Below are 15,544 nucleotides of genomic sequence, written 5' to 3' on the forward strand. Positions count from 1 at the left end.
AATTCAGGCCGGGGGGGAGGCTTCCCGCCTCGCCCCGGCCGAAATTCAGGCCGGGGAGGAGGCTTCCCGCCTCGCCCGGCTGCGAACGCGAAAGTTTAAAAAAACCCACAAAAACGCCCCCTAATAGGCTACGTGATGATTCACGTAGCCTATCACAGCTAGATCTGCAAAGTCAGCCGTGATAGGCTACGTAAATCATCACGTAGCCTATCACGGGTGACTTAAAAAAAAAAAAGCGCGTACGCTAATGGCGGCCCCCATAGGAGCCGCCATTCGCGTTCCTTATTTAGTTTACGTAAAGAAAAACTTAGTTTACTTAAATGTTTACGTAGACTACGGCGAAAATAAGGGCAACGCAAATAGCGTTGCCTTTATTTTCGCCGTAGTCTACGTAAATCTTTACGTAGACTACAGCGACCAAATAAGGAACGGGAATGGCGGCTCCCTATGGGGGCTGCCATTATCCGTACGCGCTTTTTTTTTTAAAGTCACCCGTGATAGGCTACGTGTCGATTGACGTAGCCTATCACGGCTGACTTTGCAAATCTAGCCGTGATAGGCTACGTGAATCGTCACGTAGCCTATCAGGGGGCGTTTTTTTTTCTTTTATTGCAATGGCGGCGGTGGCAGCCAGTCGAAAGACCGGCTGCCGCTCCCGCCCCGCTCGAACACCCGCCGAACCGCCGGCTGGACCTGCTGCCGGGAGGGACATTCGGCAAAGGTAAGTCCCGTCCCGGGGGGGGGTGCGGGGTGCGGGGGGGGGGGTTCGGAGGATTTCTCCCTGAAACTTGTTCGGGGGGCCGAACACGTTGGCGCTCAGCCCCCCGAAGTTTCGGGGAGAAATTCTCCGCCATCCCTATCCAACTATTGACTGGGCCGACGTGAAGCTTCGAATCTTTGAAGATGCTAGCAGCCCCCCCGAACACGAGTGCTGGGTGCCGTCACCACTGCCCCTCTTCCTTGTGCTGGCTGTGAAGGGCTGTTGCAGGTAAAAGAGCATTGGCAGACCCCCCCAGCCACTTGCCCTGGCCTCCAGCAGATGGGGGGGAGAAGAGGATAGGTGCCTCCTTCTTCCGCCCACCCCCACCTGCTACAGCAGTGGCGGTGGCAAGGGACAAGCTGGTCATTTTCCTCAAGGCCAGGAAAACATGTGGAAAACAACAAGCCTCTCCCGTGCAACTGCCGCATGGTGGGCGTGGAATCAGCAGAAACAGGAAGAGTTTCTGATCCTCCAATGAGAGCCGCCATCTTTACGAGCAGGAAAACAGCACAGTGCTCAAGTGTGAACCAAGCTCGTGCATTCGATGAAGCACCGCAATGGGGAAAATGGCTGAGTGTGGATAATCACGTTTTAATGAGAGAGCGTTTAACCCGACAGGACACTGAATTCGTTGCGATGGCGGCCGCAATGTAGATTGGCCCCAAGTGTCCATTTGTGTCCAAAGGGTTTCTTATTATTTTTGCTAATTTTCACAAACATGGTGATGACACAAATGGCCAGTTCCTTGGTATTACTAACAATGTTTTTGATGTAACTGAATCCTTAAGAAAGGAAAAGAAAAAAACATTTACAGTGATAAATAAACACACTTTTTGACAAAACCTTTCTATATGCACATCAATTTCACAGGATGTTCCCACTAAATGCTGAATCCAAGGGCAACTTTTCTTTTGATGAGGATTCTTTGTATTAATTATAATTTGTTGTTGTTGAAAAAAGGAAGTATTTTAATGTGACCTTCATTTGGCATTTGTCTTAACTTTTCTTCTCCTATTTTTATTTAATTCTTCCACTTCTGTTGTTCAATTACTGTTTGACCCCTTTAGCAGAGATGCAAATTAAATGACATTTCAATGCCATCCCATATTTAAAATACTGTGTTAGTTGTGGATCATAAAGGGTGATCTTCGTTCTTAAGCTAATTTATTCATTTAACAATTTCCCTCCAGAAGTTCCAGCAGAAGGCTCTGAAACAAACTAAGCAGAAGAAATCCAAGTCGGCTGAATTTCTGATGGGTGAGCCTTGCTTGATGAGTTATTGCTCATAATTTGTGTAAGGATTAATTAACTAATTACAGACAAATGGCTGTGGGCGAAATTTTGCTCTTGCTTGTCAGGGTGCAATTTGTAATTATTTTAATCATTTATCCCCCCTCTTCTTTTTTCTTTTTTCTATAAAGAGTTAATTTTAACCTAATTCTGTTTTAGTATAATTCAATGCTGATAACACTCAAGTCTTTCAGTAAAGGAATTATTAGAAGGAATTTTCTGCTTGTCACTGTCTTTCAGGCTCTTCTGACCTTGTCGCTTTTCCCCCTCTTTTACCTCAATAGGAAAAGACGAGAGAGTTGCAACAGAAGGGTTTGCAAATCCAGTTTTTAACATCAGCAGCACAGATCTTTCAGCATATCAGACTTCAGAGGAGGAAGTTATTAGACATGACAAGCTGGATAGCAGCCTTGCAGCTCACCAACAAAAACTCAGGCTGCAAGCCCAAGCTGAACCAAGAGGTGAGACTTCACTCTTGATCATCATCAGATTGAATGACAGTGGCTATGTTCTTGCTCTAACCTGTGCATTCCATGGTGTGCACCAGACATTCCATCCTGACGCATTCCAGTAGGACTTCCCTAGAAACCTCGGATGTTAAAAATGGAATGACAAAATGATTGCTGAAAACATTTGGCATAGAAATGTTTGAAAATTGTTCTGTCTGTCTGTCTGTCGGTCCATCTGTCCGCCCGTCTCTGTCCGTCTCCTATCTTCACATTCTATAATTACTAGAGAAATGCGTTTTGCTTGGTGTCAGGAGAAGCTTCATGGAAAGGTGTCCTCCTCTTCTGTATTGCATTAATATCCGTGTTGTGCTAGCCATAAATAAAAAAGAATGGAATTCGACATGCTGGCTCAGAGGATACAGGGAGTGCTTATACATAAGGCAACAATCACATCATAAAATTCTTATGCAGCTGCCATCTGAATGAGGATTGTCAGCCAACATTTACCTCTTAATTTATTCTGTCCTTATTACATATGTGCATACTAAAGCTATATACTATAGTCACATAGTACCAACATGTATTGCTGCTGCTGCTGTTGTTGTAGCTGTTGTTGTTGTTGCTATTGTTACAATAGCAGCATTCTTATTATTATTGAAGGCCTTTATTTATTTATTTTATTTATTTATTAAATTTATTAATCGCCCATCTGACTGGTCACCCAGCCACTCTGGGCGATGTACAACCCACCATAAAACAATTTAAAACAATAAAATTTTACCATAATTTTTTTAAAAAAATACCCTAACCCACCCCAAATGCCTGCCTGAACAACCACGTTTTTAATGCACGACTGAAGCTCATTAAAGAGGGGGCATGACGGAGTTCCCTAGGGAGGGAGTTCCACAGAGTGGGGGCCACCACAGAGAAGGCCCTCTCCCTCGTCCCCACCAGTCTAGCTGTCCTGGCTGATGGGACAGAGAGAAGGCCATCCGAGGCTGATCTTGTTAAGCGGCCTGTCTGGTGTTGCTGGAGGCGCTCCTTAAGATAGGCTGGGCCGGAACCATATAGGGTTTTAAAGGTCAAAACCAACACCTTGAATTTGGCCCGGAAAACAACTGGTAACCAGGGCAACTCCCTCAGCACTGGAGTGATGTGATCTCGCCGGCGGCTGCCTTTAATTAGGCAAGCCATCGTGTTCTGTACCAGCTGCAGCTTCCGAACCGTCTTCAAGGGTAACCCCACGTAGAGCGCATTACAGTAGTCTAAACGAGAGGAGACCAGGGCATGTACTACCGATGGGAGCAGATGGTCGGGAAGGAAGGGGTGCAGCCGCCATATCAGATGGAGTTGATACAGTGCTGTCCGGCTCACAGCTGACACCTGAGCCTCCATGGACAGCTGGGAGTCCAAAATGACCCCCAGGCTGCGGACCTGGTCTTTCAAGGGTAGCCGTACTCCATTCAACACCAGGTCAACATCCCCCAGCCTCCTCTTGTCTCCCACCAAAAGTACCTCGGTCTTGTCAGGGTTGAGCTTCAGCTTATTCCTCCCCATCCAGCCACTCACCGTCTCCAGACATTTGGACAGGGATTCTACAGCCAACCTTGGTGAAGATTTGAATGAGAGGTAGAGCTGCGTGTCATCCGTATATTGATGACACTGCACCCCAAACCTCCTGATGATAGCCCCCAGTGGCTTCACATAGATATTAAATAGCATCGGGGAGAGGATGGAACCCTGTGGCACCCCACAAGTAAGTGGCCACAGGTCTGAAACCTCCTCTCCCAGTGCTACCCTCTGGCACCTGCCGGAGAGGAAGAACCGGAACCACTGCAATACAGTGTCTCCAATGCCCAACCCCTCCAGGCGGTCCAGGAGGATACCGTGGTCAACAGTATCAAAAGCCGCTGAGAGGTCGAGGAGAACAAGGAAGGAGCATTCACTCCTATCCAGAGCCCTCCTCATATCATCCACCAAGGCGACCAAGGCCGTTTCTGTCCCATGCCCAGGCCTGAAGCCCGACTGAAATGGGTCTAGATAATCAGTTTCTTCCAAGTGTGCCTTCAACTGCACCGCCACCACCCGCTCAATCACCTTGCCCCAAAATGGCAGATTTGAGACTGGGCGAAAGTTGTTCAGAACTTGAGGATCCAAGGAGGGCTTCTTTAAGAGCGGTCTTATCACTGCCTCCTTGAGGGCTGATGGCATCACTCCCTCCTCAAGGGAGGCGTTCACCACCGCCTTGATCCCCTCACCCAGTCTCTCTCTGCAGCTCATAATGAGCCAAGATGGGCAAGGATCAAGTAAGCAGGTGGTCGGCCTTACAGATGAAAGCACCTTGTCCACTTCATCAGGAGGAAGAAGCTGGAACCGATCCCACAAAACCGGTTTGCCACAGGCTGCCTCTTGCTCACTAACTGTATCCACAGTGTGCAGAGTAACACACCTAATCTGATCAATTTTATCTGCAAAGTGCCTTGCCAAAGCCTCACAGGAGGCCTTAGAATGCTCCAGTGGTTCCGGAGCCACAGGACTGACCAGGCTCCGGACCACTTGGAACAGCCTCCTGGGGCAGCACTCTGCAGACGCGATGGAGGCAGCATAATATTCCTTTTTTGCTGCCTTCACCGCCACGTGATAGGCTGAAGATACAGCTCTAGCCCTTGTCTGATCGTCTTTGGAGCGAGACTTCCGCCACCGGCGCTCTAGCCGTCTCACCTCCTGTTTCAGAGCTCGTAACCGCGGATTGAACCATGGTGCAGTCCAAGCCCTGTTCAGGGGGAGAGGGCGTTTCGGAGCCACCCGATCTAATGCCCCAGTGATTGCGGCATTCCAGCCACCCACCAGGGTCTCGACCGAGTGGCCGTTGGCATGCCCCAGAGAATCCCCAAGCGCTTTCAGGAATCCATTTGGATCCATAAGACGCCTGGGGCGGACCATTTTAATGGGTCCTCCACCCCTGCGGAGGGGTTGTGGAACCGAGAAGTCCAACATCACCAGATAGTGATCTGACCATGACAAGGGGGTGGTGGATATACCCCCGACTTCCAGATCACTCCCCGCTTCTCCAGAAACAAACACAAGGTCTAGTGCATGACCAGCTACATGGGTGGGCCCAGTTAGAATATGGTGCAGCTCCCAGGAGGCCATGGTCTCCATGAAGTCCCGAGGTGCTCCTGTGAGGATGGCCTCCGAATGTACGTTGAAGTCCCCCAACACCAGTAAGTTAGGGGACTGTACACGCACATCAGAGACCACCTCAAGCACCTCGGCCAGGGAGTCAGTCGTGCAGCGGGGTGGACGGTACACGAGCAGAATCCCCAGACTGCCCTTCGGGCCCAACCTCCAGTACATGCACTCAGCAACCTTGGTCTCCCAGAGAGGGGGTCTGGTGAAGACCAAGGACTCTCGGTAGATAACAGCCACTCCCCCTCCCCGATCCCCAGCCCTCGGCTGCTGTGCATACGAAAATCCAGCTGGACACATGGCTGCAAGGGCCTTGTTTCATAGTTTCTGAGTTTGTATGATGCTTAGCATTTCTATGGTGCTTTCTAAAAGTATTCAAAGCACTTCATGTGTTCCATCTCTGTAACCCTCATATTAGAGATGGGGGCCCAAACTACACAAGTTATTTAGTGCAGAGTGAGAGCACATCAGGGTCATTTGTGGTGCATGTTGTTGTTGCCAGTCCACATCAACCCTGCAGCTTCCCCTGAAAATGGCACTTTTGGAAAAGTTTTTTTACTGTGTCTGTTTTCCTTAAATGTGGCTTCTGCACAGTTCTGCTGCATTGTGCCCCATTCCCCTGAATTAAATCCTGCATGCTGGGTGGGCCTGTGATTTGGTCAAGGGGTGGGGCTATCCTTCCCCACCCCATTCCTTTTTCCCCACCATTGGCAGTAGCACGTCTTTTGGACACAGGCTTAGGGTTCTTTTCCTGCCAGTTAGCACTAATTTGCAGTAGCACTATTCCACAATAGCACTGTTTCACTCTTTTATCACTGGAACTCTCCTTTCCTTCTCTGTTTATTTTTAGTTTGCACTACATTGCAGTAGTGCTATTTCGCAATTGTGCTGTTTCACAATAGTGCTGTTCCACTCTCACCACTCTGCAGTGGTGTGCTTTGGATATAGGACATGTTGTGCTTTCTTCTGCAGCCCCCTTCTTGTCTATTTATACTGTGTGCTACTTTGCCGTAGCACCATTTCACAGTAGTGCTGTTTCACTTCTCATGACTTCGCAATGGTGTGCTTTTGATTAAGGGCACTTCTCCACTGTTTATTTTTATTTTACACTATGCAGCATGCAGCTTCATATTAATGTAATCATTCTAGAAGTGGAGCACACTTATGAATAGGGATGTATGAAATTGACTCACCGTTTCATCTGGGGTCATTCGCGGTGGGGGGGAGGTGCTCTGTTCCCCCCCCCGAAATTCTCCCCAGCTGGCTCCGCTCTGCCATGGATTCTGGGGGGCCTAATGCACTGGCATTCGGCTTCCCTGGAATCCGTGGCGAAATTCTCAAACATCCCTACTTATGAAGACAAATGATGGATGTGAGGTAAACTACAGGGACATAATTAATCTCTTCCATTAAACTTCCCTGAGCAGGGGTGCATGGACAAGGGCAGGGAACAAGCCTCTCCCATTCGCTGAGCAGCATCTACATGGTTGGTGACATTCAGTTCTACTGGCAAGGCTCTGCCCACCAAGCCCTAAAGTAAAGATCTCTAGATATCTTCATCAGGCAAGATGTTACAAGAAGCGAGGGTTGGGGGGAGATAGGGGAGAAAAAAAAATCACACTTGATGGTGAAATCAGAGTGTCTGCACGTTCTAAATCCCAAGAAGGAGGGCAGGGGGAGACTCTGTAGACATTCAAATTAGGTTTTGCACATGATGGTTGGACCTGCAGCAGCCTCTAGGATTGCTAGGAACCAGGGGAAGAATCCAACGGGCTGCTTTTGTCTCGACCAGTTCTCTTACTCCCTGCCAATTGTATTGTGCAAGTGGCCCCCACCAATTGCACAATGGTGATTTAGCACTTTGGGGGCAACCCATAATGAGGAAAAACACTTGTTTCTGGAATGAGGCAGGCTGGCAGAGCCCACATAAGGGAGTTTCGCCAACTTGCCTCCTTCAAGAAGCTAGTATTTCCACTCATTTCAGGGCTTCCCCAAGGAAGCACTAAATCTCCCTTGCGTAAGGACTGGGTCCCGCTTGTGCAACATAATTGGTGGGACCCACTGCTTGTGGAATGGAATCGGTGGGGGTGTAAGCACCCCATTGGATTCTGCCCCAAACCGGAAAAATGCTGGGGCCCCTCCATTTTGGAAATACAAAATCCAGCTGTTCCTCAGACATGTTTCCATTCTGGATGAAGCACACTGGTCCCTTTTCCTAGTGGATCACAGAGAGAAAGTAGGTAGTATTGCTGCCTTCTCCCATCCATTAGACTAGGGGTGCTTCCAGACAAGGCTTTTATTATGCCATTGCCTTGCCTCATTCACAGAGTGGTGTGTGTGTGTCTTCCACCCATAACTCTCCTCCTGTGTTTTCATACTGTTTCTTCCATCTTTTTTTCTTACCATGGAAAATCCATTAAGAAAGAAAAGATGGAGTGGCTGCACAATGCCTGAGAACCCTCCATCTGGAAACACCCCAGGATAGGGTTTTGGAACCTCTTTCAGTCTGGGGAAGGTCTTGGGGACTGCATTCCATTGGTGGGTGTGGCCCAAACAGAATGGATGGGGCCAAAATGTGATTCTTACTGTTTTTAAGCCTTCTCAAAAGTAAGCCAGACAAGCCTCTGCACATCCACTCAAAAGTAAGCAGTACAAACCTCTGCATATTTACTCAGGAGTAAGCAGAACTGAATCACTCAGTGCTTTCAAAGAGCATCTAGACAAATAGCATCTAGGTCACTAGGAAAAGAATGGACTTATTTTCAGAATAATAGGGAATAAGTTGGTCAGTTTTCTAAGCCAACCTGAGGCTGAGGAAATAAGCTTACCCTCCCAACCAGCCCCTCCTGAGCAACCTTCATGTCCTACTTACACATTCACCTGCTATTTCAGGTTGCTTCTATATTGCTCTTTTAGGAAGCTGCCTTGTCCCAAGTCAAATCATTGGTTCAGTCATCTAGCTTACCACTGTTTACACTGACTGGCAGCAGCAATCCAGGGTTTTAGACAGGGGTCTTTTCCAAGCAGTGGCTCTGAGGATGGTGGCTCTGATTTTGGTGGGGCTATAAATCCAGTCTGGATTTTAGTCAGAACCAGCCAGAACCCTAAAGGAGCTATCCAAGGTGCTGAACCCTATCCCCAAATAGGTTCTGGCTGGTATGGTTGGGATTCACCATCAAACCAGTATGGATTCACAGCCCCACCAAATCAGAGCCACCAGCCCCCATTGTTTTCAAGACATAATTAGGGCATCTCTACATTATGAGAAAAACCTGAACCATTACCAGGCTTTCTTCTCCTGGAGTCTTTCTGCATTCACTAAGGGCTCCTTTAGATGGCAATCACTGATTTGTAACAGAAAACTTCCCTCAGTGCTGCATAAGGGTCAATGAAACAGCACCATCTAGTGGCAGTATTATAGTGCAATTCTGACTTTACACACTCGGGATATCCCATCATATCCCACAATAATTTTAAATAGCGCATTACCTCTGATCTTTTAAAAAAGCGAGATAATCAGGGGAAGGCGTGGGAGACACCTTGGAGGTTGATGACATCATGTAAAGGACCTGCAAACTTCCATGAGTGGCCAATCACGAGCATGCAATAAATAGCTCCTGTGCATAAGCTGTTAGAGATGCCAGGGACTGAACCTGGAACTTTCTGTACGCAACCATGTAATCTAACTAGAGTTACAGTATGTGCCCACACCCTCTCAAAATTCTCCACCCTATTTGCAGGCAGAAATATTGAGGGGAACATATCACTGAATTTCTCCAGGGGGAGCATAAATTCTCCAACAGTTGATCAGTGGTAGGGCTCACCATTAGCAGTGCCACTGATACAGTTTCTTTCTGTTTTCCTAAGCAGAAACTTTATTGGCAGCCTGGCCACCATTTTGCATCCCCCACAATGACCTGGAGTTGAAGCATCATTCCAGGGCATTGTGGGTGAGCTAATAGGGAATGGTAGCTGTCACCAAAAAAAGGTGGAGAATAATGAGGAGAAATTCTGCAAAATGCCCCTCTTTTTTTAGGGAGTGTGTGAAGTGAGAAAATGAAAAATCTCAGACATTTTCTCGGAGAAACATCTTCAGAAAAATTTCAGCTCCACTCTAGTAACACTAACTACCACTCTCCGCTTTCAAGGAGCTTTAGGTTTAATTTTCAGTTAATCACTCACTTTATATTAAACTATTCAGCATGACCACGGATCTTATGCCTCATGCTTGTAGTACATGAAAAATGTTTTTACCAAGAGCACCATGGTTTTGTTCTTATTGAGGAGCTGCTGGCATTGTCTTCTGCATTGTTGTTGTTGTTCAGTCGTTCAGTCGTGTCCGACTCTTCATGACCCCATGGACCATAGCACGCCAGGCCTTCCTGTCCTGCACTGTCTCCCGGAGCGTGCTCAAGTTCATATTCATTGCATCGGTGATGCTATCTAGCCATCTCATCCTCTGCCGTCCCCTTCTCCTTTTGCCTTCAATCTTTCCCAGCATCAGGGTCTTTTCCAGGGAGTTTTCTCTTCGCAGTAGGTGGCCAAAATATTTGAGCTTCGGCTTCAGTATCTGTCCTTCCAATGAGCACTCAGGGTTGATTTCCTTGAGGATGGACTGATCTGACCTCCTTGCACTCTTCTGCATTGCATTTAGCCAAAATATGTGAAGGAAAATTCTCAGGCAGCAAAGAAAACAAAAAACATCTCACTTTAAATGGGTCCCATTGAATACATTGTCCCAAGGTTGGCAAAGTGATAGATTTCAAAATTCTGCAGTGTCTCTACCGTTCTGGTGTCGTCATCGTCCCCCCCCCCCCCGTCAATACAATATTGCCTCATGGTGATCCTTTGCCCTTAAGCATCTTTTAGCTGTTGTTTTTTCTTCTCTTATGAATTACTATTTTGATTGTTAAACTGCTTAATCAAAGCTGCATCATCTAATAAGGTTTGATTAGTGGGCTCAATTAACACCAGCAAGTCTATTTTCTTATACATTCAGTCCCTCAGCATTTCCTCACGAATGCCAGCAGGTCTTACACTGGCACGATGCCCTCTGCTGCCTGCAGGAAAAAAGAAGAAGAAGAATTGCGCATTAACTGTATGAACAGCAGCAGATGCAGACAGTTTTCCATGAAGGAGAAAGGTGCAGGAAAGAAGCGGGGATACGACAATAATTTTCAAGCCATCCAGATAGAAGGGAATTGTGTCTCTGCTTATGCTCATGGATGCTATCTGCGGCCTGTCGACACTGACAGCTTAAAGCAGATGTAAGTGCCCAGGCAAGCACACAGTGCAGTTGGCCTTGAGACAGTACCACTTCCAAATGCATCCATCTAAAAACAGCCACACACCAAAATCTTCCTGCCCAGGGCTGGCCCTACCATTAGGCAGAGTGAGGCAACTGCCTCAGGCAGCAGGTGCTGTGAGCAGCAGGGGCAAGCCGCTTGCCATTCCTCCTGAGCCCCCTGGGCATTCTCTCTTGCAGGACAGAAATGTATGTGCCACACAGCCTGTCCTGGACCCCATAAGCTAGACTGCTAGCTTGAGGTGGCAGGGGAAACCTATTTCATTACTAATGTTGAATTCAGTTGCCAGTCTAGCCAGCTTCTTTACATGGTATAGAGGGGATGCCATCTTGTCCTTTGCCTCAGGCAGCAAGATGTCTTGGTCAGACACTTTTCCTGCCATTGCTGGCTCCAGGTTTTGGGGCCCTTGGACAAGATACCTCAGTAGTGCCCCAACCTGAGTGGGACCACCTCCTCCTCGCAGCCTATTCACTTGCACTTTCCCTCTGGACCCCTTTGTACAACTGCCCAGAAGGAGAGCACAAGGCAAATGAAGGACACTGCTCTATCTTCTCACTCTGGTCAGGGCTTGCATGCTTGGAGAGGACAGGGGAACAAGCAATAAGTTTAGAACTTGATTAAACCCCATGAACTTAATCTACCATGGAATGAGGATCCTTTGCTAGATCAGTGTGGGAGCTGACCCAAAGAACCGTACTAAGACAAAAAAGTTTCCTGTAAGGCATTCTTGACAAAAGCATCTCCTGCCTTTCTTGGAAAACCTCCAAGGAAACTTTTCTTGACAGCTTGGTCCACTCAAAGATAAAAGGTAACCTCATTGTTCCTTAGGCCTGTCAAGTAACACGTGGCACATCTTACCTGTCTTTTTTAAAAAACTTATTTTTTATTATAAAATTTCAACAAAAGAAAAGAAAGAAAGAAAAATGTAGCTACATAGATTTGAATGTATCAGTTTCAATAGAGGTTTCTAAGAACTATACATAAACTTCAGCGAAAGCAGACCAAATATCCAAATAAGCATCCATTCGCAGGTGGTGTCTATACACCACCCATTCAAATGTTGAAAGCACTGTAAGGTCTTCAATATGTTGCATTATAGGAGGGAAGCATTTATCCTTCCAGTATTGTAATATCAGTCTTTTAGCTGTCAGAAGGGCATGGAGAATCCATTTGCACTGACCATGTGTTAACTAACTTCCAGGAAGTAGGTAGATAATTCAAAAGAGCATGTACATTAGTAAATATTAAGGCAAGTTACAATTCAAAATACATTTATATAATGACCTTTTCTCCAAAAGGGGCAACTACTGACCATTGCCAAAACATTTGCTTAAAAGAAGCATTAGCTGTGTTACTACACCTCCAACAACTAGCCAACTTAGAGAAACCTTTCTTAAGGAGATGTTACAGCATCCAATAGACAAGAAACAAAAGTTTTTGCAGGATAAGAAGCAACCTGAGAGCCATAGATGCATCAGATACAGACGCCAAGGTGGCGATCTGTTGATTAGGCAAAATGGGACAATCCAGTTCCCTACTCCATCCTATTTATTTAAGACCCTGAATATCATATTTAATTTATTCGCCAGTAATAAGTATCTATAGACATTACACCTTTTTTGCACTGCCTGGGAAACTCTGTGGCAGGAATTTGCCTCCTGACCCCATCAAAAGGCATCTATAGGGTGGCCTGCCTTATACTTTGAGAGCAATGACTCTTGCATCCATTTCAGGCTACAAGCTCAATATTTAGCCAAAACCTGAAAATTTCTGTCTACCATTAGTAGAGCTCCACAGATCAGCAAATCAGCAAAATTAAATAATGTGAGGGAATGGCCAGTAACCCAAGGCTGTGATCTTATACACATTTACCTGGGAATAAGTCTGGTTGAAATCCAGAAGACCTGCTCCTGAGTAGACATGCACAGGATAGCAATGTAAGGGCCAAAGCAGACATGATGTTAAGGCTGTGATGCTGAATTGGCACCAAGGGGTGTGTGTATGTGGGGAGGGGAGAGAGAGAGAAAGACAGAGGATTTTATACTTTGCTCCTGCTGTGCACCAATCTGGATCACTCCCAGATTTGCTGCTGTTTTCTCTATGAGGGACACTTCTATTCCTGCTAAAGACAGTTTTCCTTTTGAGGGAAATAGCAGCCATGGTGTGTGTGTGTGTGACCTTCATCAGGACCATGGCAGTCAGGGCTGGCATAAAGGGTAGGCATGGCTGGGCATCTGCCAAAGGCCCACACATCAGCCGCCGCCCCCACACACACACACCAGTTTTTCACCAGGCACAGGATTAATCTCGGAGGCTATCTTTTTGATCTCTGCAGGTACTTTTAGAAATGATGACCCCTGAAGGAGGCCCATATATATTATACTACTTCTTGGAATAAAGCTACATATTTTTTTTAACATCTGGAGACTTCATCTCTTTACTCCATTGGGTATCTGTCACCTAACACAGATCAAAATTACTTACCTAAATTTACATTTTAGGTTGAGACTCTGGGTTCCAAGCAAACAAGCCAAAGAAGAAACTCAGGAGGTGCCAAATTGTTCAGGGCAAAATCAAAGAAAACAGTTGCAAGAGTTGCTAAAGATGTTGACTTCTGCTGCTTCTGTACAATGTTAACACCGTATCAACATTTATTTTAGCTGCCTGTTTATATGTGTAGCGTAAAGAAGCATAACACAAATTTCTCAGTGGACCTCTTCATTTGCATGTTATATGCTGTCAGATATTTCCAAAAGCAAGTTAGTAATTAGTTTCTGATCTATTCATAAATTCACATAATTAGTGAATGCGTTTGGTGGTTGCCTAATGGAGATGTTAAGCAAAGAAACAACAGATCAATAATGGCTCCATTCACTGAATCGTTTTCTTGGATCCTGTGCCAATTCCCTAGACATGGTGGACCTTGGGTTAAATGTCCATGGTCAATTTCCTTTCCTTTTTTTTTTAAAGTGCTGGAACCCAAGGCTGCCTAGTAACCATATACTGGGTGTGATCCAGAAGCCCCCCCCCCCTCTCCACACAGTGTGTCTGGATGTTTTGTAGTTACTCAATGGTAAGGGGTAGGTACCTTGCACAGGTTCAGAGAGTTTTTATTTTTGTTCCACCTGCTGGAACAAAACAGGCTCTAGGGAAGAGCACCAGCCCAAATAAAACCAAGAGATTGACAGCTTGAAGCTACGTGAAAATGTGTGGTACCCAGGAGCCTTCTCAGTCTGTCTGCAACCCAGTTCTGCTTGACACAGAACCTCCTTAGTGTGGCTGCAATACTGGCTCCAGGTTTGGAGGGCTCTTGGGCAAGACATCCTCAATGGCCCCTCCTTTAGTGAGTCCACTTTCCCACCACCATTGTCACCTGCTGCTATTGCTCCTCCTCTTTGTCATCATTGTTACCACTTGCTTGCTTGATGGGCAGAGAGCAAGTAGGCCGTGGCATCTCCTGCTCCTCCTTCTCACCACCACCATTGTCTTGGCCAGAGCAAGAGGCAGGTGAACAAAGAGGTTGCAATGGTGAAGAGGAGGAGCAACTCCAGGAGGCCCTCCTGCCAGGGTGTGGGCCCTCGGCAGGTGCCCAACCATGCCTACCCTTGATGCTGGCCCTGTCTGTTTGCCACTAAAAATGGTTTCCTAGTGATCAAGGCTCCATGTTACAATGGTAACATAGGCAAGTACTGACCCTATGAGCTTCCTAGGTCTCACGGTAACTTTCCAAGTCAGTGCCGCCCTTTTTGGGATACAGAATTGCTGAGGATGTTAGGAGAAACAGCTCAAAGAGGAACTAAGTCTACAGATGGTGGGTAAGTTGAGGTAATGATGTGTTTAAAGAAACATTATTATGCATCTTCAGAATAGCCAGAAATGTAGAATAATGCAAGAAGAATGATGCAGCCTTTTTATGGAGTCTCAATGAGGCAAGACAAGATATTAGATATAATTTTGGATTGTATCCAATATCCTCTGGTAGTACATAATATAGTACATTACATTCCACCACAATCAGTGGAACACTTCAGAAGTATGTGTAACAGGGTCCATATGGAGCCAGCGGTTGGACCTAGAGTCAGTCATGCTTGGAGCAGACCTACTGAAATCAATTTGACTTACAGTAGCCATGATTAAATTGTCCCACTGATTTCAGTGGGTCTACTCAAATCATGAATAAGCCTGTATCCAAATCCTTGAATGTACAAAATGGCTATTCTACACATACACCAAATCTAGCAAGGGAAAAGTGTGTTGAGGGGCAGACTTCCAGGAGACCATATGGTATTAGAAAAGGAATGGCAAGGACAAAAGGATGGTGTACACATGGTTCTTGGTGCTGCTGGATACAGAAATCCAGTGCTAGGAATCATGCTTGCAGTACTCGTTGGCTTGCATACATCCCAATTCAGCAGAGGAATACCTTCCCCATGCCTTGATGCTGGCCCTGTCTGTTTGCCACTAAAAATGGTCTCCTAGTGATCAAGGCTCCACGTTACAATGGTAACATAGGCAAACATGCCTGGCTTGCCTAAGTGCAGGGAGGACAT

At 46.4% G+C, this 15,544-nt stretch overlaps 1 protein-coding gene across 3 annotated transcripts in view; it reads left to right on the top strand.

The window, feature by feature from the left end:
- Window positions 1-15,544, top strand: part of LOC146347279 (uncharacterized) — a 275,533-nt gene that overhangs the window by 47,163 nt on the left and 212,826 nt on the right. For all 3 annotated transcript variants that reach the window (XM_084848123.1, XM_084848122.1, XM_084848121.1), the window contains exons 3-4: window positions 1,951-2,017; window positions 2,335-2,511. In XM_084848123.1, coding sequence (XP_084704249.1) covers window positions 1,951-2,017; window positions 2,335-2,511 — 244 coding nt within the window. The remainder of the gene's footprint in view (window positions 1-1,950; window positions 2,018-2,334; window positions 2,512-15,544) is intronic.

The sequence above is a fragment of the Heloderma suspectum genome, chromosome 4, assembly GCF_057233095.1.
Source record: "Heloderma suspectum isolate Gila_16-S chromosome 4, 16-S_ref, whole genome shotgun sequence".
In the NCBI taxonomy this organism is placed as follows: Eukaryota; Metazoa; Chordata; class Lepidosauria; order Squamata; family Helodermatidae; genus Heloderma; species Heloderma suspectum.